The following is a 27741-nucleotide window of genomic DNA, read 5'->3' as shown; positions in this document are numbered from 1 at the left end:
CACCCGTTGGTCAACTCTGCACCTTTGAGTGGGAAAACAGTAATTCCACACCCGCATACATTCTCCTGACTCGGTGGTTTCTCACAGTTTGCCGCACACATCCGTCACTGTCTTCGTGAAGTGGTATGTTTTACACTGAGGCACACACCCACATTTGGAGCATTTGTGTGGTGCTGAGACCAGGGATCAGAGCGACGGAGCAGGGACACGCTGCCCCTCAGGAAGCCTCCATCCCAGGGGGCGGAGCAGGTAGCTGGACACCTGAGTTTCCTAGGCAACTCCTTCGGGAGGAGAGAGGGAAAGTGGTCTGCACGGCTGAGTGAGGAACTCGAGGTCTCTGAGAGAAGGGTGCTTATAGGTGAGCAGGGAAGGTCTTCAAATCCCATTCCCATTTGTGGGGTGTTTGAGAGGCCCACCTGAGTCTAGGGCTCATGTGTTTAGCAGGGCATTTGGGGTAGGGGTGAGTGGGAGGTGTCAGAATGTAAAGAAATGAAAGGAGAGTATAATTTCATTTCCACATCATTGCACAAGTCAATTTTACTTTCTACTTGTAAACTACTCAGAAACCTTCCATTACATAAATGGTAAGACCAACTTCTCTTCCCCAACATAGGGCTTCTGGGCAAGGTCTGCAGCGTGGAGCCAGGCCCACCTGCTCTGGACACAGGAGCTGAAGGAGCTCCAGGTGGAGGGTCAGGATAAAGGCATCACTGGGAGGGGTAGGAACAGCTGTTCACAGCCGGGGCTGCACAGTGGAGCTGCCTGGGAGCTTCGCAGACCCCCAGGGCTGTGACTCAGCCCCAGGATTCTGATGTGATTGATCCCGCACCCTCTGGCCAAGTCTCCCAAGTTTCTAAGGTGAGTTAAGGTCGTAAGAACTAGCACTCTAAATAGGGATAGGAAGAGAGGGAACTTCTGATGAATTCTCATAATATTATGTCACCGGCTTCAGATTTGAGCTTGTTCCCCTGAGAAAGAGGAACCATTCAAGCTCTGGAACCAGATACAAATAAACAGGGAATTGTCATTATGCCAGCCACAGGGCAGTGTGAGGGCTGGTGAATTGCGCTTTCCTCCAGCCCAGGCTTCTCTGGGGCAGCCGGGTCACCTCAGTTCTTGCGTTTCTGCTGGGACCTCAAGGGAGCGGCAGGGGAACCAGCCCTGGGGCAGCCTGGGGGGCGCAGGAGGGACGGTGCTTCTGGGAAGGAGGCGATCGTCACCCCGCGCCCCGGAAGGCGGCCAGCAGCCAGAGGACGCGCAGGAAGAGCAGGTTTGGGCTCCTGGCTGCTGGGCTGCGGCTACGGCTGCGGCCAGGGCTCCGGCGTCTTCCCCACCCCGGGGACTTGGAGGTGTGACCCTGGCCACGCATTGCACGTCTCTGAGTAAGAACTCATTTGCAAACTGAGTCCATGGGCTACGTGGGTTTTAAGCTGAAAGGAACAGCCGGTCTGGCCACGATGCCAGACGTCAGGGCCGCGCCGTCGGCGCGTCGGCCCAACCCGTCCAGGGCGTCGGCGCGTCGGTCCAACCCGTCCAGGCCCCGCCATCGGCGCGTCGGCCCAACCCGTCCGGGCGTCGGCGCGTCGGCCCAACCCGTCCAGGGCGTCGCCGTCGGCGAGTCAGCCCAACCCGTCCGGGCGTCGGCGCGTCGGCCCAACCCGTCGGGGCCCCGCCGTCGGGCGGCCGGGCCGCGGTCTGGGCGAGAAGCCCCGGCGCGGTTGGGCGGACACGCCGCCGCCCCGAGCGCGCACCGGGAGCGCGCGGCCTCCCGGCCCCCACCGAGCGCCGCCCCGCCGCCGGGAATGGGCGGAGCCGGGAGCGGGGCGAGGGCGGGGCGCGCGGCGGGCTCCCGGGGGCGCCGGCCCCGCCTCGCGGCCTCCGCTGCGCCCGCCCCCGCGCGGGGCTGGGCTGGCCGGGAGTCGCGCCCCGCAGTCCCCGGAGCCGGCCGCGCCGCTCGTGCCGCCGCCCAGCCGCTCGGAGGAGGGATCGCGGCCGGCCGGGCCCCGGAGCGCGGGGATGTGACGGCCGCGCCGCCCCGAGCGCCCTCGCTCGGCCCCCGGTGCCCCGCAGGACGCTGCGCCCGCACGGCCCGCGGCGCGCCAGGTAGGAGCGCGGACGGTCAGGGCCGGGCGCGTGGGAGGCGTCCTCTCCGAGCCCCCCTCGGTCTGCACCGTTAGGGTGGGGGCTGAGGCTGCGGTGCTGCCGACCCGTTTCTGTTCCCGTTTGGAGCGGGGCGGGGGCGGCCGGGCCGGGGGCGTGCGTGCCGGCCGTCCGGGTGCGCGGGGTGCGCCGCGTGTCGGCCGCTTGCAGCGCTGTGCCCGGCCGAGTGGAGCGGGTTCGGGAGGGGCCCTCCCGGGGCTCAGGGGTTCCCCTCCCAGGGGTTAGGCTCGGAAGGGTCGGACGAACGCCCCGCGCGCACGGGGGGAGGGCAGCTTGCGGGCCTCCAGGTCGGGGCGGCGCGGGAGGTATCGCCGCGGACGCCGGGGCACTCGCGGCTTGCGGCAGCCCTGCCGGCACTTTGCAGCTCGTAGGGCTCCTGTGTCTTCCCAGACTCTTTAGGTGAACGGAGGCCGGAGCTTAGCCAGGGGCCAGCTTGTTGGGGACCCGCACCCAGAGCAAGCGAGTGCCCTGCCTGCCAACCCCACGCCTTCCCCTCTGTGGCAGGAAGCCGCCAGCCTCGCTGCCTGCCAGGCTTTCCCTGCCCAGCCGGCAGGGAGGAATGCTGCCCAGCAGGGTGTGTGAACTCCTGCCCGACAGCTGTCCGCAGTGTTTCCTGGGCGCAGGGGGTGCTCCTCGGATGGGCTCGTTCAGTGGTTTTAGCTCGAGAGCATGGAAACCGGCTGAGGGCCACTGATGGGGGGGAGGGCGAGCCCAGCTCCTGTCCATGCCGTGCCAGGCTCCTGGAGGGTGAAGTCAGAACGGAACTCCTCCGTGCCCACTGATGACCATGGAGAGGCAGGAGGGTGCAGGGGCCGCGGGGCACCCTCTTCCTCCCTAATTTCCTACACAGCTATGGGAATCTTTTTCTCTCTTGACTCCTTTAATTTCTTACTTATTTAATACCCTATTTATTATTTCACTTAATATTCTATATTCATATCCTCTGTTATGTTGTGTGCTGGACAAAAGTGTAGGGCCTTTGGGAAGGGGACTTGGTGGGAGGAGGGTGTGGAGCCCTGGCTGGTCTCCAGCCTTATTTGGTCAGCTGACATTCCACTGTGTGTGGAGCATCCCGTCCACTCTTGGATGCCCTCCATGTGCTTCCAGAAAGGATAATTGACCGGAGTTCTCACAGGGCTAAACCCTTCATGTCTAACAGGCTCCACTGAGCCCTGTGTGGCGTGATGTGGCACAGGCTTCCCTTGCAGCTTTGGAACACTCAGCGTCGTTCGAGTGATTTCTTCCCTCTTGGTGAAACATTTTTGGTAGTATATTCACTTATTTATTTAACAGACGCTTACGGAGTATCGGCTGTGTGCTGGGTACTGTTCGAAGTGCTGAAGATGATAGAGCCGTGACTAAGACAGATGAAAGTCCTGCCTGCTACTGGACAGGGGTGCTCAGGGGGTGTCACAGGACGTCTGCAGTCTCTCGGCATAAGGGGGTGCTATGAAATTTGCCCCTTTGAACAGGGTGAGGGCACACTGACTGCTCACAGCAGGATGCTGCTCAGCACCCCCAGTGGAGAGGTGGAGAAGAGGGGGGACAAGAACAGCAGGGCTGTTGAGATACTTTGTGCTTGGCTGTGCACTCACGAGGCGGATGGGACCGTGTGCCTGGGATGCACCCGTGGGAGGTGGGTGTGCCCTGGAAGCAGATAGAGATGTGGAGAGAACGTCCCTTTTTCAGAGTGGCAAAGCTGGACAATGGCAGTGTAACTGCCGCAGCCTCGGGGCAGGGAGGTGCGGAGGCGATGGTGGTGGTGCTACCGGACAGGCCCCCTGTGAACTTGCCGCTTTAAAGGACAGCCTCATCAGGGGCACTGTGGCTCACTGGCCAGGCCCAGCCCCATCTTCCCACCTGCTACTGTCCTCAGGCACTCAGTTTGCCTTTTCCTCTCATTGAGGCTGTCAGGTGGCCTGGCAGGATCTGCACTGTCAGCAGCCTTGTTGCCCACTGCGCCAGGGCCGAGCCCAGCTCATGAGAAAAGGCAGACACCCTGGCACCAGAGTGATCCCACTAAGTGTGAGAGGCCTGGGGTTACTCAAGGCCCCTGGTCACCTGCACGCCTTCATGTTCTTCGGGTTCTGCACCGTGTCTTCTTTTCATGCACATGGCAGAATAACGGGCAACTTTTCATCCCTACCTACTCTGGAAAGGATTTATAAGATGCTGTGAGTTAAACACAGGATGAAACAAGACATGGAGACAAAGAGTAGAGACTAAGTGGAGCCTGAGTTTAGAAATTAATACAGTCGCTCCCCCCCATCCAGAGTTTTACTCTCCACGGTTTCAGTTACCCATGATCAACCAGAGTCTGAAAATATTAAATGAAAAATTCCAGAAATAAGTTTTAAGTTTTAAGTTGTGTGCTGTCCTGAGAAGCGTGATGAAATCTCGCACATCCCACTCCGTCCTCCTGGGACTGGACGGGAATCGTGCCTTTGTCAGCGTCTCCACGCTGTGGACGCTCCCTGTCCCTCAGTCACTGCTCAGATGGACTGTTGCAGTACCGCAGTGCATGTGTTCAGGTCACCCTTATTTTCCTTAATAACGGCCCCAAAGTGCAAGAATAGTGCTGCTGGCAATTTGGATGTGCCAGAGAGAAGCCGTACAGCGCTTCCTTTGAGTGAAAAGGTGAGTATGTACAGGAAAAAGCATAGTATGTATAGGGTTTGGTCCTATCCATGGTTTCCGGCATTCCCTGGGGGTCGTGGAAAGTATCCCCGATGGATACGGGAGACCTACTGTACAATGTAAACCTCATTGAACTATATACTTATAAAGTTGCCATGCGGAGCTGCATATTCGAAGGTGAGCCCGGTGCCCCTCCCAGCCTGTACCTTGGACCACACAGCAAACAGCGCAGCATGTCCAGTGCTGTGCCCAGGCACGGGTATTTTTAAAGCCCCCAAGTGCTTCTAACATGTAGCCAGGGTTGACAGCACCGATGCATACTCCTGCAGGCAGTGGAGAGAGGCCTGCTGCACAGTGGTCCGTGTTGCGGGCAAGAGAAGTGAAGGCGTCTCTGGGACAGAGAAGCCAGAACTTCCTCCTGAAGGTCCCCAATGAAGAGCAAGCTTGAGACTGTCTCTTGAAGTGACTCCCAGTGAAAGTGGAGTTTGGTGACAGGGTGCTAATGGGTGGGGGTCGAGGCACCGTGGGCTCCTCATATCTGGCTTCCCAAACTGCAGAACTCAGGGAGCCCTGCACATGCAGCCAGTGACTCCTGACCAAGACTCTCATGAAGAGTCTGGTGCTGCCAGGTTAGTTCAGGCTGTGCACCGTGTTCAAAGCCCAGTATCCCCTTTAATGCAAATATTTAAAACACCTTTTTTAAAATTCTGAAGTAATATAATGAAACTTACCTACAACATAATTTCCAAATAATTAATGTACTAGCTAGATGTAAAAAATATATGAAGGTAATTTGTATTAAAAGGGTATATTTTGGTGTGTGGATGCTGGGGCAGAGCCTGCTAGAACCTGCTGAAATCAGCCCCTGCTTTGTGGCCTGTGGGACAGCACAGGACAGCTACCACTGCCCTCAGAGCGGATGGGTCCTGCCTCCCGGAGATCCAGGCACCACTGAGTGATGAGTGGCTCTCGGTCAAGGTCTCAGTGATAGTCAAAGGCCAGTCTCTCAATGCTCACGGTAGCTGCATTGCTGGGAAATTCAGTGTGTATGAAAAGTGCGCCAACAATACACACATATTTTATGTAAATGTGGGATGGGTTAGGTGCTGGGCTCAGAAATGAAAGAGGACATTTTTCGTTGGCACGAATGGCTGTGTGGTGCCTGGAAGTTGTGCAGGGTGAGGGACAGTGTTTCCTGGGCAGAACTGCCTCCCATTGCTCTGGAGATCCAGCATCCCTGGGCTCCCAGCACCGAAGGCCTTCTCTGCCCACTGGCTCCGAAATGCTCCCTCAGGGCCTCACTGGCCCTTAGAGAACCACAGCTTTGCTCTCACACTTGGTGGGAAGTGAGTAAGCCCCAGTGCACGTGCGCCCGGAGAGGCAGGTTCAGCCGGGGTGGGAGCTCGCTGTGCCTCGCACACTCACATCAGCTGTCCAAGGATCATGAAGACGGTGATAGAAATTAGAACAGCGGGGTGTGTGCAGTGGGGGTGTTAACTAAGGGTCACTGGGGAGCTTTAGGGGGGATGGGACTGGTTTATATCCTGAAAGAATATTCCTGGTGTATACAGTTGTCACAGTTAATGGAATTGTACACTTAAGATCTGTTGTGTGTTTACTGTATGCGTATTTTACCTCCATACAAACCCCATAGAAATGAAAACCATTAAAAATTCTTTTGGAGAAAGCCTAGTCCTCTGAGACCCTACTTATAGATCATTCTGTTCCCACCTGACTGGACGCAGTGCTCAGGGACATTCTCTCAGTCAACTTTTTGACAAGTCTGGTGTGGCAGGACTCAGCGTCAGAGCCTCGGGCTAGTGCCTCCACTGGAGCTGTGCTGCAGGCAGAGGGAGCTGTGCTGCAGGCAGAGGGAGCGGGGAGGGCAGGCAGAGGGAGCAGGGAGGGCAGGCAGAGGGAGCAGGGAGGGCAGGCAGAGGGAGCGGGGAGGGCAGGCAGAGGGAGCGGGGAGGGCAGGCAGAGGGAGCTGGAAGGGCAGGCAGAGGGAGCGGGGAGGGCAGGCAGAGGGAGCGGGGAGGGCAGGCAGAGGGAGCGGGGAGGGCAGGCAGAGGGAGCGGGGAGGGCAGGCAGAGGGAGCCGGGAGGGCAGGCAGAGGGAGCAGGGAGGGCAGGCAGAGGGAGCGGGGAGGGCAGGCAGAGGGAGCTGGAAGGGCAGGCAGAGGGAGCGGGGAGGGCAGGCAGAGGGAGCTGGAAGGGCAGGCAGAGGGAGCAGGGAGGGCAGGCAGAGGGAGCTGTGCTGCAGGCTGGAGGGAGCGGGAAGGGCAGGCAGAGGGAGCGGGGAGGGCAGGCAGAGGGAGCGGGGAGGGCAGGCAGAGGGAGCAGGGAGGGCAGGCAGAGGGAGCGGGAAGGGCAGGCAGAGGGAGCGGGAAGGGCAGGCAGAGGGAGCGGGAAGGGCAGGCAGAGGGAGCGGGAAGGGCAGGCAGAGGGAGCGGGGAGGGCAGGCAGAGGGAGCTGTGCTGCAGGCAGAGGGAGCAGGGAGGGCAGGCAGAGGGAGCTGTGCTGCAGGCAGAGGGAGCTGTGCTGCAGGCAGAGGGAGCAGGGAGGGCAGGCAGAGGGAGCGGGGAGGGCAGGCAGAGGGAGCAGGGAGGGCAGGCAGAGGGAGCAGGGAGGGCAGGCAGAGGGAGCTGTGCTGCAGGCAGAGGGAGCTGTGCTGCAGGCAGAGGGAGCGGGGAGGGCAGGCAGAGGGAGCTGGGAGGGCAGGCAGAGGGAGCGGGAAGGGCAGGCAGAGGGAGCAGGGAGGGCAGGCAGAGCATTTACAGAGGACAGAAGTCAGGAGACAAGAGCCGTCTCATCTCTGGGTTTGGTTCCCGTTGTCCAGGAGCCCTAGGAGGTTGGAAGGGGCAAAACGGGGAGCTTGTTGAGCTCCAACCTAGTGGCTAAGAGGTTGGGGTGAGGCGCACTCTGTCTGTAGCTGTCTTGTGACAGGTGACAACAATTACATTCCTCTCTGCTTCTTTTCCCTGTCCCCTTAAAACCCTGTGACGCCCCCGAGCAGATGGGCCGGGCCTCCTGCCAGCTGGACACTTAGATGTCATAGCATCACCGACAAGCTCTGCACTGCCCCTGCCTTCCCTTGTACCCGGTGCATGAGGGCCTTGGTGATTAAAAAGCGTTTGTTGCTTCATTTTTATGGGTAAATAAGTCACACAAATCTACCGTGAGCTGGGCTTTGGATCCATCTGCTGATCGGAAAGCTGTCAAGCTTTTTGTGTTTCTTGGGGCGTCAGGATTTCTGGGTGTGCGTGTTTCTTGGCCTCTGATGGGCAGTGGTTTTGCTGCTTGTAGTTCTGTGGAGCTTCATCTCAGGGAGCGTCTCCGAGAGCCACGGTGAACGCACAGGTGTCCGTGTGGAGGGCTGTGTGTGCCCATCTCTGCAGAGCGGAAGCAGCCAGGTCACACATGGAGGCTCCTCCGGGCTCACTCCCACGTTGTCCTTCCGTCCCGGGAGCTGCCTCTGTGGTCAGGGTTGGGTGCTCTGCCTGCCTGGCCCCGCAGGGTGAGTGTGTGGGGCCCGGCCCTTCTGTTTCTTGCGACTGGGACGGGTTGCAGTGACTCGGGTGTTGATGGAGGACCGTGCCTGTCAGCTCTCCTACCAAAGGGCTTCTCTCGGGACACGCAGAGCGAGTGCTCAGCTGAGCAGTTCAGGCACCTCCCCGAAAGGGCTGTTTCTTTGGTGCCTCATGTTTCATCTCTTGGACATTTTTCTTTCCTCTTCATAATATTGCCATACTTTTTCTAATATAAAAATGATATCTCCCCCCAGAAAGTCTGTGGGTAAGATCAGTACCCCAGGAAGAGAGAGAGAGACTCTGAGTTCCCTGGCTACCTATAATTTCTCTTGTTGGTAAGTACAGAATTCTCATGTTTTCTGTAATCGTGTGGTCCTTTGGCTTTGTAAGGAAGTGTTTTTACACCTTGTCTTTAAAACTGACAGTTTTGGCCTTAACACTATTGTGTTAAAAGGTGAAGACCATCATTTTGGGTTTTGTTTTAATACCGTGACCTGCTCTCCATACGTGTTTCCACTGGTTCTCAGGAGGACGTGGGGGTTGTTACATGTGAGCTGAAGAGCCTGCTTTTGTCCTCGCTTTGTCCAGGGCTCACCCTCAGTCACTTCTCAGTGATAGTCAGTTAGCTGGAGCCTCGTTCTCTGAATACATCTGCACCCATGTCAAGCACACACGCGTACTTGTGTTATCAGTGTTGGGGCGAGAACTTGAATTGCGCTGTTTACTTCGGGGCACTCATTGTGCAGAGTGAGCTGGTGGGTGGAATGTGGAAAGTGCCACTAGGGTTTCCTTTCCGTTGCAGAAGGTGGGCTCTGCTGCTTCTGGTCTCTGGAAGGAGTCACCTGCTGCTGTCTTATCCCTCCTCTCGGGTTTCTGCAGAGGCTTGGCTGCTGCAAAACTTCCCCTAGACCCAGGCAAGAGAGGCCCCAGCCAGGCCCTGAGGGCTCTGCCCTGCTTCTCAGCCAGCCACGTGCCTTGGCGTGGCCGGGAGTCTGGAGGGCAAGAGGATGTGCCCACTTGGAACCTGTGCCCACCAGCACCTCCCTCTTGACCATGATCCACGTCCCCAGTGGGACAGCTGGAATTCCCTGCCCGAACAGCCTGGACTCTGAGTGCAGGGCCTCTGCGGGCTCCTTCCTGGTCGTCTCCGTGGATCCACGGTCTGTGAGCTTCTGATATGCCCAGTGGCCAGGGCCTCGCTGGGGTGATGGATGTGGACAGGAGGGTTGGGATGTCTACCTCTGCATGCTAAGTGCCCCTCACAATATGGGATGGAGCTGGAAGTGGGCTGTGGAGTTAGGCTTGGAGGTTGCTGTAGATAGAAACAGCGTGAGACACTGCTCTGTCAGACGCACTGGGACAGTGCCACCAGCGCCAGGGGCCTCAGCTGCCACTGTCCCCACAAGTACAGCTACGCTGCTCCTGCATCCTCATGGTGTTGAGGGTGTCCCATGGATGCCACCTCGGTCGCGTGCCTGGCTTCTGTCTTGGAAGGCAAGATTCCCAATGTGGGGAATCCCTCAGGAACAAGAAGATGTTATAGGTGCCGTGTGTTCATAGTGGGAACAAATGCGCCCTCCCCTGCACTGGGGCCCTGAGTCTTGAGGAGGCTGCTTGGGTCCTTGTGCCCCTCTGCTCCCCAGCTGTCACTTTTCATGTCATGCACTGGGTGTGCAGAGTGACAGGAGGGGCTTCTGTTTGGGGCCAGTATGTTCATTGTTAATTCTTTTACCTAATCTCTGCTTTTGTAATTTAGTTCCCATTGAAATTTATCATTCTGGGTCTAGTAGGAATTGCTCCATGTCTCAAATGTGCATTTTCATCTTTAATAAACAAGTAGCTTCATATGTAAGTTCCATGGACCACATGGTCATTTGTTCCACACCGACGTTTCTGAAATGTCATAATCACCAAGAAGTACTGGGAGCCATACCTGGACAGTCCACACGGCGCTTTCCATGTGATTGCCCCAGAAGGCGGGCTCCTGTGCTCACAGCTGCTCTCCTGCAGGGAGCAGACCGGGCAGGTGGAGGTGGAATCGCTACCTGAGCTGGGTGTCGTACGTACCTCGGCCACCACCTGGCCGCTGCATGTCAGCAGAAGCTGCTCTAGAGGGGGTGTTAGGGCGTCGGGAAACTCATGGGTAACGTAGGTATCATTGCATCTCAAGTAGGAAGAGGGAGCAGTGTGTTATGCTGGTTAATTTACTGGGGAGTTAATCTTCTCCCCTTTAATCATTTTATTTTGTGTGGAAGATTCATCTGTAAAAATCACACAGTGAAATGAATCTGTGACTTTTTATTATCGTCCGTATTTTCTAAAATTATATTTTGAATTTTACTATAAACCAATTTTAAAAGTCACGGTGGACTTTGCAAAGTTGCCTCTGAAGAAGGGAGGTTTTGCTCCCCCGCGTTCCTTCTGGCATCGGTAGCTTCCCTCTCTAGGCCTCCGGTGCTCCCCTCAGCCTCCCAGCCTGGGGCCCTGAGCCCTCCCCTGACTCCTTAGTTTTCTCCCTTCTCCAGTGTGGCTCCTGACCGCCTTCAGACGCCAGGTAGGGCGCCCCTGCGTTTCTGCTCTCTGGCTTACACTCCCACCCTGCGCTCTGACTTACACTCCCACCCTGCGCTCTGACTTACACTCCCACCCTGCGCTCTGGCTTACACTCCCACCCTGCGCTCTGGCTTACACTCCCACCCTGCGCTCTGACTTACACTCCCACCCTGCGCTCTGACTTACACTCCCACCCTGCGCTCTGACTTACACTCCCCACCCTGCGCTCTGACTTACACTCCGCACCCTGCGCTCTGACTTACACTCCCACCCTGCGCTCTGGCTTACACTCCCACCCTGCGCTCTGGCTTACACTCCCCACCCTGCGCTCTGACTTACACTCCGCACCCTGCGCTCTGACTTACACTCAGCACCCTGCGCTCTGGCTTACACTCCGCACCCTGCGCTCTGACTTACACTCCCACCCTGCGCTCTGACTTACACTCCGCACCCTGCGCTCTGACTTACACTCAGCACCCTGCGCTCTGGCTTACACTCCCCACCCTGCGCTCTGACTTACACTCCGCACCCTGCGCTCTGACTTACACTCAGCACCCTGCGCTCTGGCTTACACTCCGCACCCTGCGCTCTGACTTACACTCCCACCCTGCGCTCTGACTTACACTCCCACCCTGCGCTCTGACTTACACTCAGCACCCTGCGCTCTGGCTTACACTCCGCACCCTGCGCTCTGGCTTACACTCCCACCCTGCGCTCTGGCTTACACTCCCACCCTGCGCTCTGGCTTACACTCCCACCCTGCGCTCTGACTTACACTCAGCACCCTGCGCTCTGGCTTACACTCCCACCCTGCGCTCTGGCTTACACTCAGCACCCTGCGCTCTGGCTTACACTCCCACCCTGCGCTCTGATTTACACTCCCACCCTGCGCTCTGGCTTACACTCAGCACCCTGCGCTCTGGCTTACACTCCCACCCTGCGCTCTGACTTACACTCAGCACCCTGCGCTCTGGCTTACACTCCGCACCCTGCGCTCTGACTTACACTCAGCACCCTGCGCTCTGGCTTACACTCAGCACCCTGCGCTCTGACTTACACTCAGCACCCTGCGCTCTGACTTACACTCAGCACCCTGCGCTCTGGCTTACACTCAGCACCCTGCGCTCTGGCTTACACTCAGCACCCTGCGCTCTGGCTTACACTCAGCACCCTGCGCTCTGACTTACACTCCCACCCTGCGCTCTGACTTACACTCAGCACCCTGCGCTCTGGCTTACACTCCGCACCCTGCGCTCTGGCTTACACTCCGCACCCTGCGCTCTGGCTTACACTCCCACCCTGCGCTCTGGCTTACACTCAGCACCCTGCGCTCTGGCTTACACTCCGCACCCTGCGCTCTGGCTTACACTCAGCACCCTGCGCTCTGACTTACACTCAGCACCCTGCGCTCTGGCTTACACTCAGCACCCATACTGCATCCTTTGCGCCTTGACTCTGGGCCAGAGTTTTGCCCCTACGTAGCCTAATGCCAAAATGGTGGGGGGATCCCTCCCCCTCCCTCCCTCTTACTGTCCCCCTCCCATGTGAGATGTGTCTGACGGAGCTCCCCTCAGGGGTGTGGGAAAGGAGAGGGACTTTTCTCCCCTGGCCCAGCTGGGGAAGGCCAGCAACCAGGGAGCCACCCGCTGATGCCAGGGGGAGACCTATGTGACTTGGCACGCCTGGCTGGGGAGGAAGTGGTGTCTGCAGGGGCCCCTGGGACAGGCTTCTGATCCGAATCTGCTCAGAGCTGGGCAGGGTCGCAGAAGGAGCTGGCCCCTAGCATGCATAGAAGTGAACGACAGCCCCGGGAAACGCGGCGAGGCAGAATGGCACTGCAAGTGCAGACGGGCAAGCGAAGAGCCCAGAAGCAGCGGCCAGCGGGAGAAGGCAGAGGAGCGGGGTGGCCCTCAGCCCCGGAAGTCAGTGGGGGGGGAGGCAGGTGCTGCCCAGCCGCCCAGTGAGATGGAGACGGCCCTTTGCGTGAGGGCTGAGCTCGTGGTGGCCTGGGCGGGGTGTCTCAGCGGCCGGGGCGCAGGAGGCCGCTGGCAGTGCTGCTGAGCAGTGGAGGGGAAGTGGGGGAAGCGAATATAAAATTTCTTGCAAAGAAGAAGAGGGAAAGTGAAGTGTTTAGGGGACGCAGGGTGTCAGCTCCTCTGTAAAGGTGGCCTTCCAGATAAATTCGTTCCTCCTGCCCATCCTTCCCCCCCACCTGTTGATTTCTCTGACGTTCTCCCAGTGACTCCTGTCAGCAGCAGGCCTTTCTGGGACACACTGTGGGAGGTCGGGGGACACTGGGTGGAGGTGCGAGGACTCGGTGTCCTCTCCGATTTCGTGGTGTGTCGTGAGTCATGCTGATGAGCCACTGTCCTCTGGAACGGTAATGTTAGGCTGCGTCCCTTCTTATAAGTCTGAGTGAATAGTAGGGAGTAGTTGGCTCACTTTGTGGAAGCAGAACGTTGGGCGGGCAGTTCTGTGGACAGGAGTTCAAGGCTTAGGCCTTGCAAGCTTTCGAAGGCTTCAGGAAGTGATCCAGACCTCAAAAATTAGGGGGCCCCGGATACCAGCAGTGAACTGCCGAAGCAGCCTGCGGGACGCGCGGGGCAGGCACAGCTCGCCCTCGCCGAAGGTGCTTCAGGCTGTGTTCCTTGCGGTGCGGCACCGCCCGCTTGGCGTGGGAAAGGCGGGCGCCGAGGGCTGTGCTCAGAGGGCCTGTGGCTTTGCTTCGCACCGGCACCGCGTGTGTTCCTCCGAGCTCTGTTCTCCAGGTGCATCAGGCTGCAGGGTCCCCAGAGGTATTTGATTCGTTTCTGCATCTCTGTGTCCAGAAAAGTACCAGGTCTGTGCCTTTAATCAAAAAGACCTGGTGCGGTCTTTTTGTATTCCTCACCTGTGACTTTGTTTTTTGAAACTGTGGGATGTACACTCCTTAAACAAATGACTCATTTTGTAAGCTTTGTTTTTTTTTGATGCCTGTTGAGATGTGTGTGGCAATCGGTGACTTTAAGGTTCTTCATTCAAACTTATGCCACATGTGCTCTTCTTTCCCCAGGCAGACGTGCCCCCAAAGATGGTGACTCTCTCCTGAGCAGCAGGACCACTTCCTACAAGAGGCCTTCCTACCAGAAAAGGAGGTAGCAGGTTGGCTTGCCCCAGGGCCCCACCATCCGCTGAAGTCCTGCACCCTCAGCTCAGGTGGTCCCGGAAAACCTCCCATGGTACACAAAAAATATTTTATTTTTTCGTTACATTTTTCTTTGGGATAACTCCATGGTTTTATCAGGTTTCTGAAGGTGTCTGCAACCCCATTGAGAGCCACTGCTCACTCGTTCCCCAGGGCTCCTCTCCCCAGAGCTGCAGCTGCACCCAGTATGCTCACGGCTCCCCAGCCAGTGTCCGCTCTCTCCAGCCCCAGCATGTCCCAAGGCCTGCTGTCCGGCCCACTTCACCCTCACCTCACACTCAAAGCCTGGCTTTCAGGTGGAGGCAGTACTGCTCACCTAGTCCCAGGAGACTGAGGCCCAGTGCTGCCAGGAGGGACACCCTCTGGGCGGCTCCTCGGGCTGTCCGGATGCCAGAACCTTCCCTCCTTCCCTGGGCCTGCCCTGTGCTGGTCCCAGCTGAGCCGATCAGGGCTGGTGAGCCCCAGAACCCTCAGATGTGGCCCCTTTCTCTGTTGCTCTCACTGCTGGCTGGCTCACCCTGCATCTTCTCTCCTTGTACCCTGCCCCGCTGCTTCAAATCTTTCAGTGATTTTTTTTGGCCACCTGAGCAGTGTAGCTCCAGTGCCTCAGAAGACCCTCCCTATCTATCCGGCCACTTTCAGCCTCTCCAGCTTTGTCTGGTGGCACCACCTTCGATTTATGCTCCAAACAGTCTCGTCTGTGCCTTCCCTAGCACCCCAACACCTCTTGGGAGCCCTCCTCCAGGCTGAGTCAGGGCCTGTCTCCCTCAGGCCCTGGGCGTGTCTGCTCCCATGGACACTCCCCCATACTCCCCACCAGCTGATGAGCTTCTTGAGACAGGCCCTGGGTCATCATTTCTATTTTTTCCCCAGAGCCAAGCGTAGATGCAGGCATGCGGTAGATTTTCAATAGATAATTGCTGAACTTGGCAGTGAATGAAAAAAGAAGTGAGTGAACGTCTGAGGGCATTTTATCAAAGCCTGTATTTGTCATCAGAGCACGGGGTGATTTGTTATGGTAACTTTGGAGTTTGACCATTTGCCAGAAGCTTTTCTTGGCCCTTAAGTGAGAACAACTCAGTCCTCACAACAACCGTCAGAGAACCGCTGTCTCAGTCCCTGTTTTGTCAAATGGGGGAGCTGAGACACGGAGGCTGGGTGCTGTCAGTGGGCTTGTGGGGCGCAGCGTGTGGCTGAGAAGAAGGCTCTCCTTCGGCATTTTACTTTGTTTATGTAATTTTTTTTACATAATTAAAAAAATTTTGTCTTTGGCACTGGCACTCTGCCTGGCATACATAGAACACAGATGTGGAGGCACTTGGGACCTGGCCAGCCTCCCAGCACCCGGCAGGACGAAGGCTGGCAGCTTTGGCTTCACCCTTGGAATTTCTGTCCTTTTGGGGAACAGCAGGGTTTGTTTCGTCTCGGGAGCCTCGCGCGTCCCATTTACACTGTCCTTACTGTCTCTGGTCACGCAACCCCGACCCCCATCGTGTGTCTGCTCCGGGCGTTGCCGCTGGGGTGGGTGGAGGGTGAGCTCGTCTGCTCGCTGTTCCCCTTCGGCCCGCGCGCCCCGACCGAGGGCGCCCAGTGCCGAGCTCAGGGCTGCGGGCTGCGGTGCGGGGCTTTCTGCCCTCCTGGTGCAGGGCAGTGCCGGGCTTGTCTTGGGGTGGGCAGCAAGTGTGCTGGACAGTTTGGGTTGGGGCCTATTGAGTAAGGTACTTGGGCCCTCGAACAGAGGTGTGCAAAAGTTCCATGGGGGTCCAAGACTGGAACTTACCGCACATGCAGGTCCCCATTCAGGGCATGTACAGGGACGCTGAGAAAGGAAGAGGGGATGCTGAGCGTTAACTTCATTTGGGCTTAAGAAGTTTAGAAAGGTAGGTGACATTGAGTTTTTTCTTTTTCACATGCGATTGTTGTTATTTTAGTGACATTTTTGTAGATAAGGCAATGGTATGATCTCCTCCAGCATGAAACAAGGGCCTAATCTGTTAACACCCCTGCCATGTATGTGGACAAAGCGTCATGTAAGTAAAGTAAGTTACCAGGACCGCAGTTTAATACATAAGCGCGTGGCTGACCTGTGCCTGTTGTAGCTGACGCTGTGCTGGTGTGGCCACCTAAGCCACACGGGGGAAGGGGAACTGCGGAGGCTTTGCTTTTGTTTTTTACTTCGTGATACAATTAATGAATGCTCATTAGAGAAATTTTAGATGAAATCTCCAAAGAAGGGAAAACCTACCCAACCACAAGAACCAAATCAATTTTAACATGTTGATATTTTTTTTAGTCTTTTTGGTGCATTTTCATGCAGCTATATAATTTTATACAAATAATTCAGTGTCTTACCTTATAAGATGAAGGTTTGAACTTTGAGCTGGACCTGGACACGTGGAGGGGCTTTTGAGAGTGGATCTTGTTAGTGGGGTACATTTCAGGTAGGGACCAAATCCACGTAAGTAGCCATAAGCTGGTTTAGAGTCTAGTAAATTGACTGCTTTGGATGCAATGTAGATAAGATGTTTGGGAAATTTAAATGGTATTCAAGACTAGAAATGAATATTGGGACAGGTGATGCAAGTTTTACTAATCTTAAGCTATTTGAGTTTGTCCCCAGTTCTGTTAAAAATCTTTATTCCCCTTTCCCTTCCCCCACCCTCATTTCCTACCCAGAAGCATGGTCATATTAATGATGTAGAGAGACTAGCTAATCAGTGTGACTTGGGGATGAAGATAGGGACAGGTCTGTAGTTTTAGAGATTTTCTGGAATATGACATTTTTTTCTTTATTTTTATTGTTGACATTCTTACAGATAACCCCATTTCTGCTCTAATATTTATTATTTCCTTTCTTATACTTACTTGGGCTTTGAGTGTAATGTTAGATTGTTTATTTGAGTTTTTTCATGTCTCCTGAGGTAGGCCTGTAATGCTATGAATTTCCCTCTTAGGACTGCTTTCACTGTGTCCCACAGATTTGAGGTTGTTGTGTTCTCATTTTCATTTGTTTCCAGGTAACTTTTGATTTCTTTCTCAATCTCATTGTTAACCCATTCATTGTTTAGTAACATATTATTTAGCCTCCATGTCTTTGTGTGTTTTGCGGTTTCTTCTTGGGATTGATTTCAAGTTTTATAGCATTATGTTTGGAGAAAATGCTTGCTGTGATTTCAGTCTTCTTAAATTTGTTGAGACTTGTTCTATGCCCTAACATGTGGTTTATCCTAGAAAATATTCCATGTGTACTTGAAAATGTATATTCTGCTACTTTTGGGTGGAATGCTCCGAGGGTATCAATTAAATCCATTTGATCTAGTGTGTCATTCAAGGCCACTGTTTCCTTGTTGATTTTCTGTTTGGAAGACCTATCCATTGATGTCAATGGGGTGTTAAAATCCTCTGCTATAACTGTATTACTGTCAATCTCTCCCTTTATGTCCATCAAGATTTGCTTTACATATTTAGGTGCTCCTAGGTTGGATGCATAAATATTTACAAGGGTTATATCCTCTTGTGGGATTGTTCCCTTTATCATTATGTAGTGTCTTTCTTTGTCTCTTACTGTAGCCTTGGTTTAAAATCTATTTGTCAGATATAAGTATCGCTACACCAACTTTTTTTCCTTTCCATTTGTATGAAATATCTTTTTCCATCCCTTTATTTTTAGTCTGAGTGTGTCTTTCATTCTGAGGTGGGTCTCTTGAAGACAGCATATACATGGGCCTTGTTTTCTTATCCATTCAACTATGTTATGCTGTTTGTTTAGAGTATTTAAGCCAGTTACATTTAAAGTAATTATTGATAGGTATGTATTTATTGCTGTTTTATTTTTTAACTACATTCCTTTGTTTTGTTTTGTTTTGTTTTGTTTTGTTTTCTTCTACTTCTTAAAGCAAGTCCTTTAACGTTTCTTGTAATACTGTTTTGGTGGTAACAAACTCCTTTAGCTTTTGGTTGTCTGGAAATCTCTTTATTTCTCCTTCAATTTTAAATAATAGCTTTGGTGGGTAAAGCAGCCTTGGTTTCAGGTCCTTGTTTTTCATCACTTTGAATATTTCATGCCAAATCTTTCTGGCTTGAAATGTTTCTCTTCACAAATCAGCTGGAAGTCATATGGGTGCTCCCTTGTAGGTAACTGACTGCTTTTGTCTTGCTGCTTTTAAAATTCTCTCTTTGTATTTAACCTTTGCCATTTTAATTAATTATGTGGGTCTCTTTGGGTTCATCTTGTTTGGAACTCTCTGCACTTCCTGGACTTGTGTGTCATTTTCTTTCAGCAGGTTAGGGTCATTTTGGTCACTATTTCTTCAAATAGGTTCTCAATCCCTTGCTCCCTCTCTTCTCCTTCTGATTTCCCCCGTGATGCAAATGTTATGCTTCATGTTGTCCCAAAGTTCCCTTAAACTGTCCTAATTTAAATTTTTTTTTTTTCCTTTTTAGCTGCTGTGATTGGGTGTGTTTTTTTCTACCTTGTCTTCCAAATCACTGATTCGATCCTCTGCTTCATACACCCTACTCTTTATTCCTTCCAGTGTATTCTTGTTGTCAGATATGGTATTCTTCATTTCTGACTGGTTCTTTTCATGGTCTCTATGTCCTTTTTCATGCTGTTGTGGTTCTCACTAAGTTTCTTGAGCATCCTTATAACCATTACTTGGAACGCTATATCTGATAGACTGCTTGCCTCCATGTCATTTAGCTCTTTTTCTGGAGATTCCTTCTGTTCTTTTATTTGGGACCTGTTTCTTTGTCTCCCCATTTTAGCTGCCTCTTTGTGTTAGTTTCTATGTATTAGACAGATCTGCTGTGACTCTCAGTCTTTGTAGTTTAGCCTTATGTATTAGGTGTCCTGTGGAACCCAGTGGTGCATTCTCCTTGATATCCTGAGCTGGATGCGCTAAGAATGTTGTGTGGGTTATGTGGGCCCTGCTGCTATTGAATCTTGATTGCTGTTGGACTGTTCATGCATGGGATTGACCCTCAGGCTGGCTGACCATGAGACTCAACCCTGACCTAGGTGTGTGAGCTGCTGCGCAGGTGCTAACCATATATATATATATTTAAGAAGAAGAAAAGAAGAAAGAATTAAAAGGATAAGAAAAGAAAAAAAATTAAAAAAGGAAAAAAAATGAAGAAACAGAAAGAAAAATTTTAAATAAAAAAGTGGAATTCATCTCAGGAGAATTTAGGGCCTGCTGTGATTTCCCTTTGGATATGCTGTTTGTGAAACTTCTAGGATCCTGCCCTAGTGTTTTTTGAAGCTGGCCACTGGGTGTATTGGCTCTGGTCACTTTGGGAAGGACTCTGGTGCTGGCCAGTGTCAGATGCTGTCTTGTGCCTGGCAACCTGTTTGAAGCTACAAGCAATCCACAGTTTGTGGCTGCCTCTTCTGGGCTTTGCTACACATGGGAAGGACCAAACTGCTCCAAGGCCAGCTTTTACTAGTAGTGGGCCCCGGGGTGGGTCAGCAATTGTACCAAGGCACCCTGCAATGTGCCTCCACCTTCTTCTACCTGCCAGCTGCCTGTTAGGCTTATTCACTGAAAGCCTCTCGTGGAATAGGGAGGATGGCACTAGTGGCTCTCCTGTGAGGGGGAGTTGCCATTCAGACCTCAGGAAAGGTGACTTTCCTGAACCAGATGACTGAGTCTGTCCTGGATTTTGACCTGACCTCAGCAGGGTGAAGCCTCTAGTAGTAAGGCGTGTGGGGCCTCTAGAGCCCAGAGATTGGGTATGCCAGAAACCAGGAGGGTGTTTCTGTCAGATCTCTCATGAAAGGGAAGCACCAGTCAGGTTCATGGGAAAAGTGCAGGTGTCACCCTGCCCCAAACCCAGTCCCTGATACCCCTTGAGATTGCCCAGACTTCTACTCCCTGCCTGTGCTGCTGACTCCTCAGCGGGGCTTAAGATCCACAGGGTGGGATGAGAGGGATTCCTGAGGGTGGGGTAATTGCTTCCCCTCAGGCTAATGCCGCTTGGAAAGGATTGCTCCACCCAAGAAAGATGGCTACTGTGATATCTGAGAATGACTCAGTACAGGTTTCCTGGCAGCTGTCCCCCCATAACTCTCCCCAGAGCCACAAACCACAGACTCTCCTCAGGTGACTCTAATCAACACCACCCTCCCTCCTTAAAGTTTGCCGTTTGAAAGGGGGCCTGTGTCTCCAGCGGACTCCACCTGTCCTTGGTGGACAGAAACCCTGCCACTTTTTATAGCTGGAGGCTATGTGGATGCCTTTTCACAGCTCTGGTGCTCTGGGGTGGGGAGCCTGGCCTGGGATTTAGGCCTCACACTTCTTAGAAGAAAGCCCCCGCAGCTGACATATCCCTCTTGTCCTCAGCTGCTGTCATGGGAGTGAGGCCAGCCTCTTTTGCATCTCCACCCTTCCAGTCTCAGTGTGCCTTTTTCTGCAAATCCTTGATTATAAGACTCCTCTTCAGCTAGTCCTCAGTTGGTTATTCAGGGTAATTGTTCCCCATTTTAGTTGTATTTCCAGTTTGGTTTTGGGAGGAGGTGAGCTCAAGATTCATGTACTCTATTGCCATCTTGAAAGTCTCTGAAATAATCACATTTTTAATTTTTGTTTTTCTTTCATTCCTGTTTCTCTAGGAGAATATGAAAGTGTTACTCAGGCTTCTTTATTTCATAACTCAACTGATATCTTCTCTGGAGGCTGGTAAGTTAAGCATTTCTGTGTGTTATCATCTGCTAATAGAATCTATTATTTAGAATACATGAAGACCTTATCTGTCAGAGCCATTTTTCTTACCTTTTCTGTTGAATCCCAGGACACAGAGCTTCCAGGTTATAGAACTGTACTGATGAGTATTCTTTTCAGCATCTTCTCATTCTCTCATTTACATATTTGGAAACAGGTCCAGTGAGGTTAAGAGCCCAAGGTCATGTCACTAGTTTCAGAGCAGGAGTTAAATCCAGGTCTCCAGTGTCTAGTCTAGGTCTCTCCCACTGTGTTGCTGATTGAAGGGTGTGATACAGGAAACCCTGGCTTTTGTTAGGAAGAGGAATTAACTGCAGTCGTTATGAATCCAGGTGAAAATGATCAAGAGGCAGCTCTTTGTTTCTTTCTTTATTCATTTTCCTCTTTCCCTTTCCCCCTTACTGCAAATGCATTTAGCCCCTGCCATGTGCCAAACACTAGGTGCTGAAGATACAGAAGTGAATAATCCAGAGAGAAATATCTGCCTGCAGGTAGATTGCATTAAAGTAGGGTTAGATAATTAAATATTTATTATGTCATATGGTGATAAGTGTAGAGGAAAAACCAGCAGGAAAGGAAGATATAAAGCTTTAGAATTGGGGGCGGGTGGCAGAAAGTTAAATTATTTGATAAGGCTCACTAAGAAGCTGACTTTTGAGTCAAACTTGAAGGAGGGAGCCATACAGATACAAAGTTGGGGATGGGGAAGCATTCGAGGCAGCATGTGCTAAGGCCCTGAGGCCAACAGTTCTGGCATGTTCCAGGAACTAAGATACCATTATAGTTGGAGCAGAGTAACAGATGAAGGAGGTGATAAGAGATGAGGTCATTTGGGTAATAATATATGTCAAATGCAGATATGCTAAGCAAGAGGATGTCTGAAAGTTGTTTATTTGACTTAGTAACTTAAAAGTCATAAGTGACATTAATCAGAACAATTTTCGCGGAGTGGTGGGGCAAACCCCAGATAAATAGGAGTATATATCTAGCTGAGACCTTACTTTAGGTTTATTCTTTTTATTACTGCTATTGCTTTTGCTACTGCTAGCCCCATTATCTAAATACTTACGAGTCGTTGTTCTGCACAGGTTCCATGCTAAGTGCCTAGCCACTTTTATTTCAATTCTGTTTTTTTAGCAGCATTATTGAGGTTATAATTGACATGTAATAAATGACACGTTTGAAGTTTACAGTTTGGTGTGTTGACATATCCACCCCTAAAATCATCATCACAATCAAGAGAATGAAAATGTAGCTGTTTCTTCCTGAAGTTTCGTGTTCATCTTTGTTTCCTGTAGTGTATGGCAACCTAAGTCTCTGCTTAGTCATCTAATGATTGGTCAGAAATTGCCTTAGACACAGTAAGTCTTCTACCTTTTGCTGAAGGACCGTGTGTGTATTGAAGTATGCCTTCAACACTTAGGCTGTTCACAACTCTGTCTTAGTCTTCACTTCCTGCTTGTGCATGACCTTAAGGTCATCCATATTTCAGAGATTGGTGCCTTCTCTAGTCTTCCCTGGGCATATACACAGTCTTTCATACATATGCACCCTTCTGGATTATCCAGAATATATTAGAGCTTTTCAAATCTGATGGCCATTTAGTTCCCCAGATTTTCCTTTTCCTTTTGTCCAGATTCTTGTTTGTCTCAATTTGGTATCACAGCTTCAGGCAGCTGCAGTGTTAAACAGTTGCCACTGATTGATTTTTTAAACAAACACTCTAGAGATAGGGCTTTTCCTGTGGAGCTCTGAGTCAGGGCAATAACAACACCACTCTGTGAGTGTGACTTTTCCACAGAGTTGCCAGTGAGGTCAAATTGTGGCAGTGCTCAGGAATGGGACTTTTTCTTTTCAAATAATTGTTTAAAAATATGTTTTTATTGATTTTAGAGAGAGAGGAAAGGAAAGGGAAAGAGAGAGAGAAACATCAATGAGAGAGAAACATCAACATTCATTGGCTGCCTCCTGCACAGCCATTATTGGGGATTGAGGCTGTAGCCTGGGCGTGTGTCCTGACCTGGAATCGAACCATTGCATGGATTGACGCTCAACCACTGAGCCACATTGGCTGGGCAGGAACGGGACTTCTTGAGGGGCTCCGAACCTGGTCTGCTCTTGTGCTGGTTTTCACAATTTGTAGTAGAGCTGGAAAGAGAGGAGAATGAAAGTGGTTTAAATTATAAAGCCACAAATCCTGCAACTCTCCTGAGATGCAGCTGCTGCTGGTGTGGTTTTTTAAAATAAATGTTCTGATTGTTGCAACCCTTTGATTTTGAAAATTTTCTAGTCTTTTTGTTTTTTTAATGGAGGAGTAAATTTATGGAAACCCTCACTCTGCCATTCTGGAAATTCTGCCTCAAAAGCTCAGAAGTTTGTTTTGTTTGTTTACATGGGGATATCCAGTTTATTAAAAAGGCTATCTTTTCTCCACTCAGTTTCCTTTGTGCCTTTGTAAAATATCAGTTGAATATGTTTGTGCAACTTATTTCTGGGACCTCTATTCTGTTCAATGACCTATTTATCGTTATGCCAACACTACAATGTCTTAATTCATGTGGCTTTATAATAAATGTTGAAATAAGGCAGTGTCTTTCAGCTTTGTTCTTTTAAAAATCAAAGTTGTTTTGACTAATTATATATCAATTTTACAATCAGATTATTAATTTGTACAAAAAGTCCTGCTCAGATTTTGATGGGGTTTGAGTTGAATGTAACCTAGTTTGGGGAAAACTAGCATCTTAATGATATTGAGTGTTCTGATCCATGAACAGAATATGTGTTTCTTCATTTATTTAGATCTTGTTTAATTTATTTAAGCACTATTTTATAATTTTCATTGGATAGGTTTGATGCATCTTTTGTCAAATTTATCCATAATATCCTATTCATATCTTTTAAAGCCATTATAACAGATATTTTTAAAAATTCAGTTTTTAATTGTTTTTAGCTAGTATATGCAAACCCATTCAATCTTGCATATTCATCTTACATTACAATTTACTGATCCTTCTAGGTCTCTTGTAGGTTTCATAGTATATTGCCCGTAGATGATTGTGTTGTCTGCAAATAAAGCCATTTTACTGTCTCCTTCAATCTAGATGCCATTTATTTTTTTCCTTGACTTAATGTACTAATTAGATATTCCAGTATAATGTTGAAGAGAAGTGAGTAGAGTGGACATCCTAACCTTACTCCTAATTTTACAATATATGGAGCTATAGGTATTTCATAGCTGTCGTTTATTAGATTCAGGAAGTTCATCTCTATTCCTAGTTTGCTGAGAGATTTTATTAGGAATGGATGTTGGATTTTGTCAGTTGCCTTTTCTGTATCTTTTGAGATGATTATATAGTTTTTCTTTTAAACTCTGTTAGTATATGGAATTTCATTGATTTTTTTTTTAATGTGAATACAACTTTGCATTTCTAGGATGTTACATACATCATAGTGTACTATCCATTTTTTATATAATGTCGGATTCAGTTTGCTAAACTGTTTTAAAGAAAGTTTGCATCTATGTTCATGATGAAGATGGGCTTATGGTTGTTTTTTTTTCTTGTAATGTCTTTAGTTTTAGTATTAGAGTAACGTTGACCTCATAGAGTGAATTGGGACATGTTACTGACTCTTCCGTTTTCTGCAAGAGTTTGCGTAAAATTGGTGTTGTTTCTTCCATAAATATATCAGTGACGCTCTCTAGGCCCCACATTTTCTTTGTTGGAAGGTTTCAGCTGCAAATTTATTTTCTTTGATATCTGTAAGGTTATTTCTTTAATGTCTGTAAGGTTATATTTAGGTTATTTCTTTCTTTTTGAGGGAGCTCTTACAGTCTATGCCTTTTAAGGAATTTGCTTGTTTCACATAAGTTGTTGAATTTATTGGCATAAATTTGTTCTTAGTATTTCCTTATTACTTCTTTGAGAGATGTCACCTTTCTTTTTTTCCTAATCAGTCTGGCTGGAGATTTTATCAATCATATTGATTTTCCGAAAGAGCTAGCTTTTGATATCTTTAATTTTTCTCTCTTATTTTTCTGTTTTCCACTTCACTGATTTTTTGTGTGTTAATCCTCACCTGAGGATATTCTCTCCATTGATTTTTTTTTTTTTTTAAAGAGAGTGTGAAGGAGGGAGTTGGGCGGGGAGAGAGAGACATTGATTTGAGAGAGACACAATGACTAGTTGCCTCCCCCCGTGCCCCAACCTGGGCCAGGAGTGAACCTGCAACCCAGGTACATGCCCTTGACTGAGAATCGGACCTGTGACCCTTCAGTGTGTGGGTGGGCGCTCCAACCACTGAGCCACACTGGCCAGGGCTCATTGATTATCTCTTGGATTTATATTATTTTTTATCTTCTGCTTACTTTGGGTGCAATTTTTTTCTCATTTATTAAGTGGAAACTGAAGTAATCAGTTTGATATCTTTTTTCTTATATAGGCATTTAGTGCTGTCAGTTTTCCTCTATGCACTGTTTTCATTGCATACCATCAGTTTATTTTTTAAATTTATCTTTATTGTTGAAAGTATTATAGATGCCCCCCTTTTTCTCCCCACTGACCCCCTCCACCCCACTCCCACCCCTCCTCCCCAGGCCATACCATCAGTTTTGACATGCTGTGTTTTCCTTACATTCAGTCAAAATGTACTTAGACTTTCTAAGCTCTACGTGGTTTGACTCAGTGGTTAGAGCATCAGCCCAAGGACTGAAGGGTCCCTTGTTTGATTCCAGCCAAGCGCACGTTTCTTGGCTGCAGGCTCGATCCCCAGCCCTGGTCAGGGCCTGTGCATACGGGAGGCAACCAATCCATGTGTCTCTCTCATATCGATGTTTCTCTCTCTTCCACTTTCTCTGAAAAGCAATGGAAAAATATCCTCATGTGAGGATTAATAAGAAATTTTAAAAAATTCTTTTTAATCTCTCTTTTTATTTCTTCTTTGACTCATGGGTTATTTAGAAGTGTGTGTTTTAGTTTTAGTTTATTTTTTATGAATAATACGTTTTATGATTGCCTTCTGCACACTGTGGAAGTTACGTTCAAATCTGAACATACTTTATAGAGCTGATAAATTAGAACAGTATGGCTTCCCAGCTAACAGTGTATTTTATATTCATTTGAAACATTTTCTCAAACATATTGGGAATTCCTGGATAGCTTTCTGTTATTGATTTCCAATTGAATCCCATTGCCACCAGAGAACATACTTTGTCTAATTTGAATCCTTTTAAATGTATCAATTACTGGGTTATAAGCAAGAATGTTGTATATCTTGGTAAGTTTGTTGTGTTTATTTAAAAAATGTATATTCTGCAATTGTTGGGTAGAATTTTCTATAAATATCAATTATGCCAAATTTGTTGTTCTGATCACCTGTATCATTACTGATATTTATCTAATTGTGCTACTTGTTCTGTCGGTTACTGTGAGTAGGGTATGGGAACCTCTGACTATCCCTGTGGGTTTTCTAGCTCTCCTACGGTCTAGGATTGCTGTGTCCTTCTTGGTGAATGACTTCCTTATCATAATAAAATCTACTTTGGTTGTTAACAATATAATAACCATTTAAACTTTCTTTTGATTAACCCTGGTAACATGGTTAACATGGTATAGTCTCCCCTCTTTTTTTTTTACTTTTGACGTATTTGTATCTTTATATTTAAAGCGTGTGCGCGCATGTGCGTGTGTGCGTGTGTGTGTGAGGTAGCACACAGTTACAGCCTTCTGACTTGATCTAATCTGACTCTCTCTGCCTTTTGGTTGGGGTTTTTAGACCATTACAAGTTTTAAGTATGATTATTAGTAGGTTTGGATTTAATTTCAGGATCTTACTATTTTAGTTTCTATTTGTCCCATCAATTCTTTGTTATTTTTTCCTTTTTTTTGGTGCCTTTTGGATTGATTGGGGAGTTTCATGATTCATTTTATCTCCTGTGTTGGCTCACACCTAGTAGGTGTTTTTGTTTTTGTTTTTGTTTTTGTTTTTGTTTTTGTTTTTGTTTTATATATGTGCTCTTGGGGCCCTGGCCCCTGAGGCTCAGTTGGTCTGAGCATTGCCCCGTGCACGAGAAGGTGGTGGATTGATTCCTGGTCAGGGAGCATGCCCAGGTTGCAGGTTCTGATCCCTGGTTGGGGCGTGGGAAGCAACCAGTCAATGTTTCACATCGATGCCTCTCTCTCTCTTTCTCTCTCCCTTCCTCTCTCTGAATCAATTAAAAAAAATAAGTGCTCTGCGGCTTCTCATACCCATATTTTATTTATCACTGTTTATCTACTATTTCATATGTAGTATAAAAAACTTAAAACATTCTAGAACTTAGCCCTGTTGTTCCCATACATTTTACTACTTTATATGTTATAAATCTCACAATACACTATTTTTACTTTAAGCATGCAGTTGTTTTAAGAGATCTACATAATAAGAAACATTATTTTATAATTACCCATGTAATAAACATTTCTGGTATATTTATTCCTTTGTGTAGGTTCATTTTTCATCTGATATTATTTTCCTTATTTCTGAAGGACTTCTTATATTTTTCTGACAGTGTAGGTCTACTGATGATGAATTTTTATAGCTTATATAAATATGAAAAAAAGTTTTATTTTGCCTTTATTTTTGAAAGATACTTTCACTGAACATAGAATTCTAGGTTGATTTTTTTCTTTCAGTATTTACCTTTCTTCCACTTTCTTCCGGCTTGCATTGTTTCCAGCAAGAAGTCTACATCCTTTTTTTCTGTGTTTGATGGAGTTTTCTTCATGTTTCTTTTGCTTGGGGTTCATTGTGATTTTGGGGTCTGTGAATTCCTCTTTTTCATTAAATCTTGAAGAACTTCAATCTATATGCCTTCAAATACTTTTTCTGTTTCACTGACCTTTCCTCTTCTCCAAGGATTCCTATAACATATATTGAAGTTGTCCTGCAGTTAACCAATGCCTGTTACTTTTGTTCTT

General features: G+C 49.6%; 1 protein-coding gene across 2 annotated transcripts in view; it reads left to right on the top strand.

The window, feature by feature from the left end:
- Positions 1 to 2065: 2065 nt before the first annotated feature.
- The window catches only part of IL1R1 (interleukin 1 receptor type 1), a 40144-nt gene continuing 14468 nt past the window's right edge, over positions 2066 to 27741 (top strand). Inside the window, exons 1-3 of one of the 2 annotated variants that reach the window (XM_087823737.1) lie at positions 2066 to 2103; positions 13932 to 14097; positions 20677 to 20743. In XM_087823737.1, the coding sequence (XP_087679863.1) occupies positions 14095 to 14097; positions 20677 to 20743 (70 nt within the window). In that variant the 5' untranslated portion in view covers positions 2066 to 2103; positions 13932 to 14094. Of the gene's footprint in view, positions 2104 to 13770; positions 14098 to 20676; positions 20744 to 27741 lie in introns of those variants that run through there. The other variant, XM_087823738.1, reaches the window with a different exon arrangement.

This window comes from Miniopterus natalensis, chromosome 13 (assembly GCF_054644295.1).
Source record: "Miniopterus natalensis isolate mMinNat1 chromosome 13, mMinNat1.hap1, whole genome shotgun sequence".
NCBI classification, from domain to species: Eukaryota; Metazoa; Chordata; class Mammalia; order Chiroptera; family Miniopteridae; genus Miniopterus; species Miniopterus natalensis.
The sequence above is the reverse complement of the archived record's forward strand: the minus strand, read 5'-3'. Positions and strand labels throughout refer to the sequence as shown.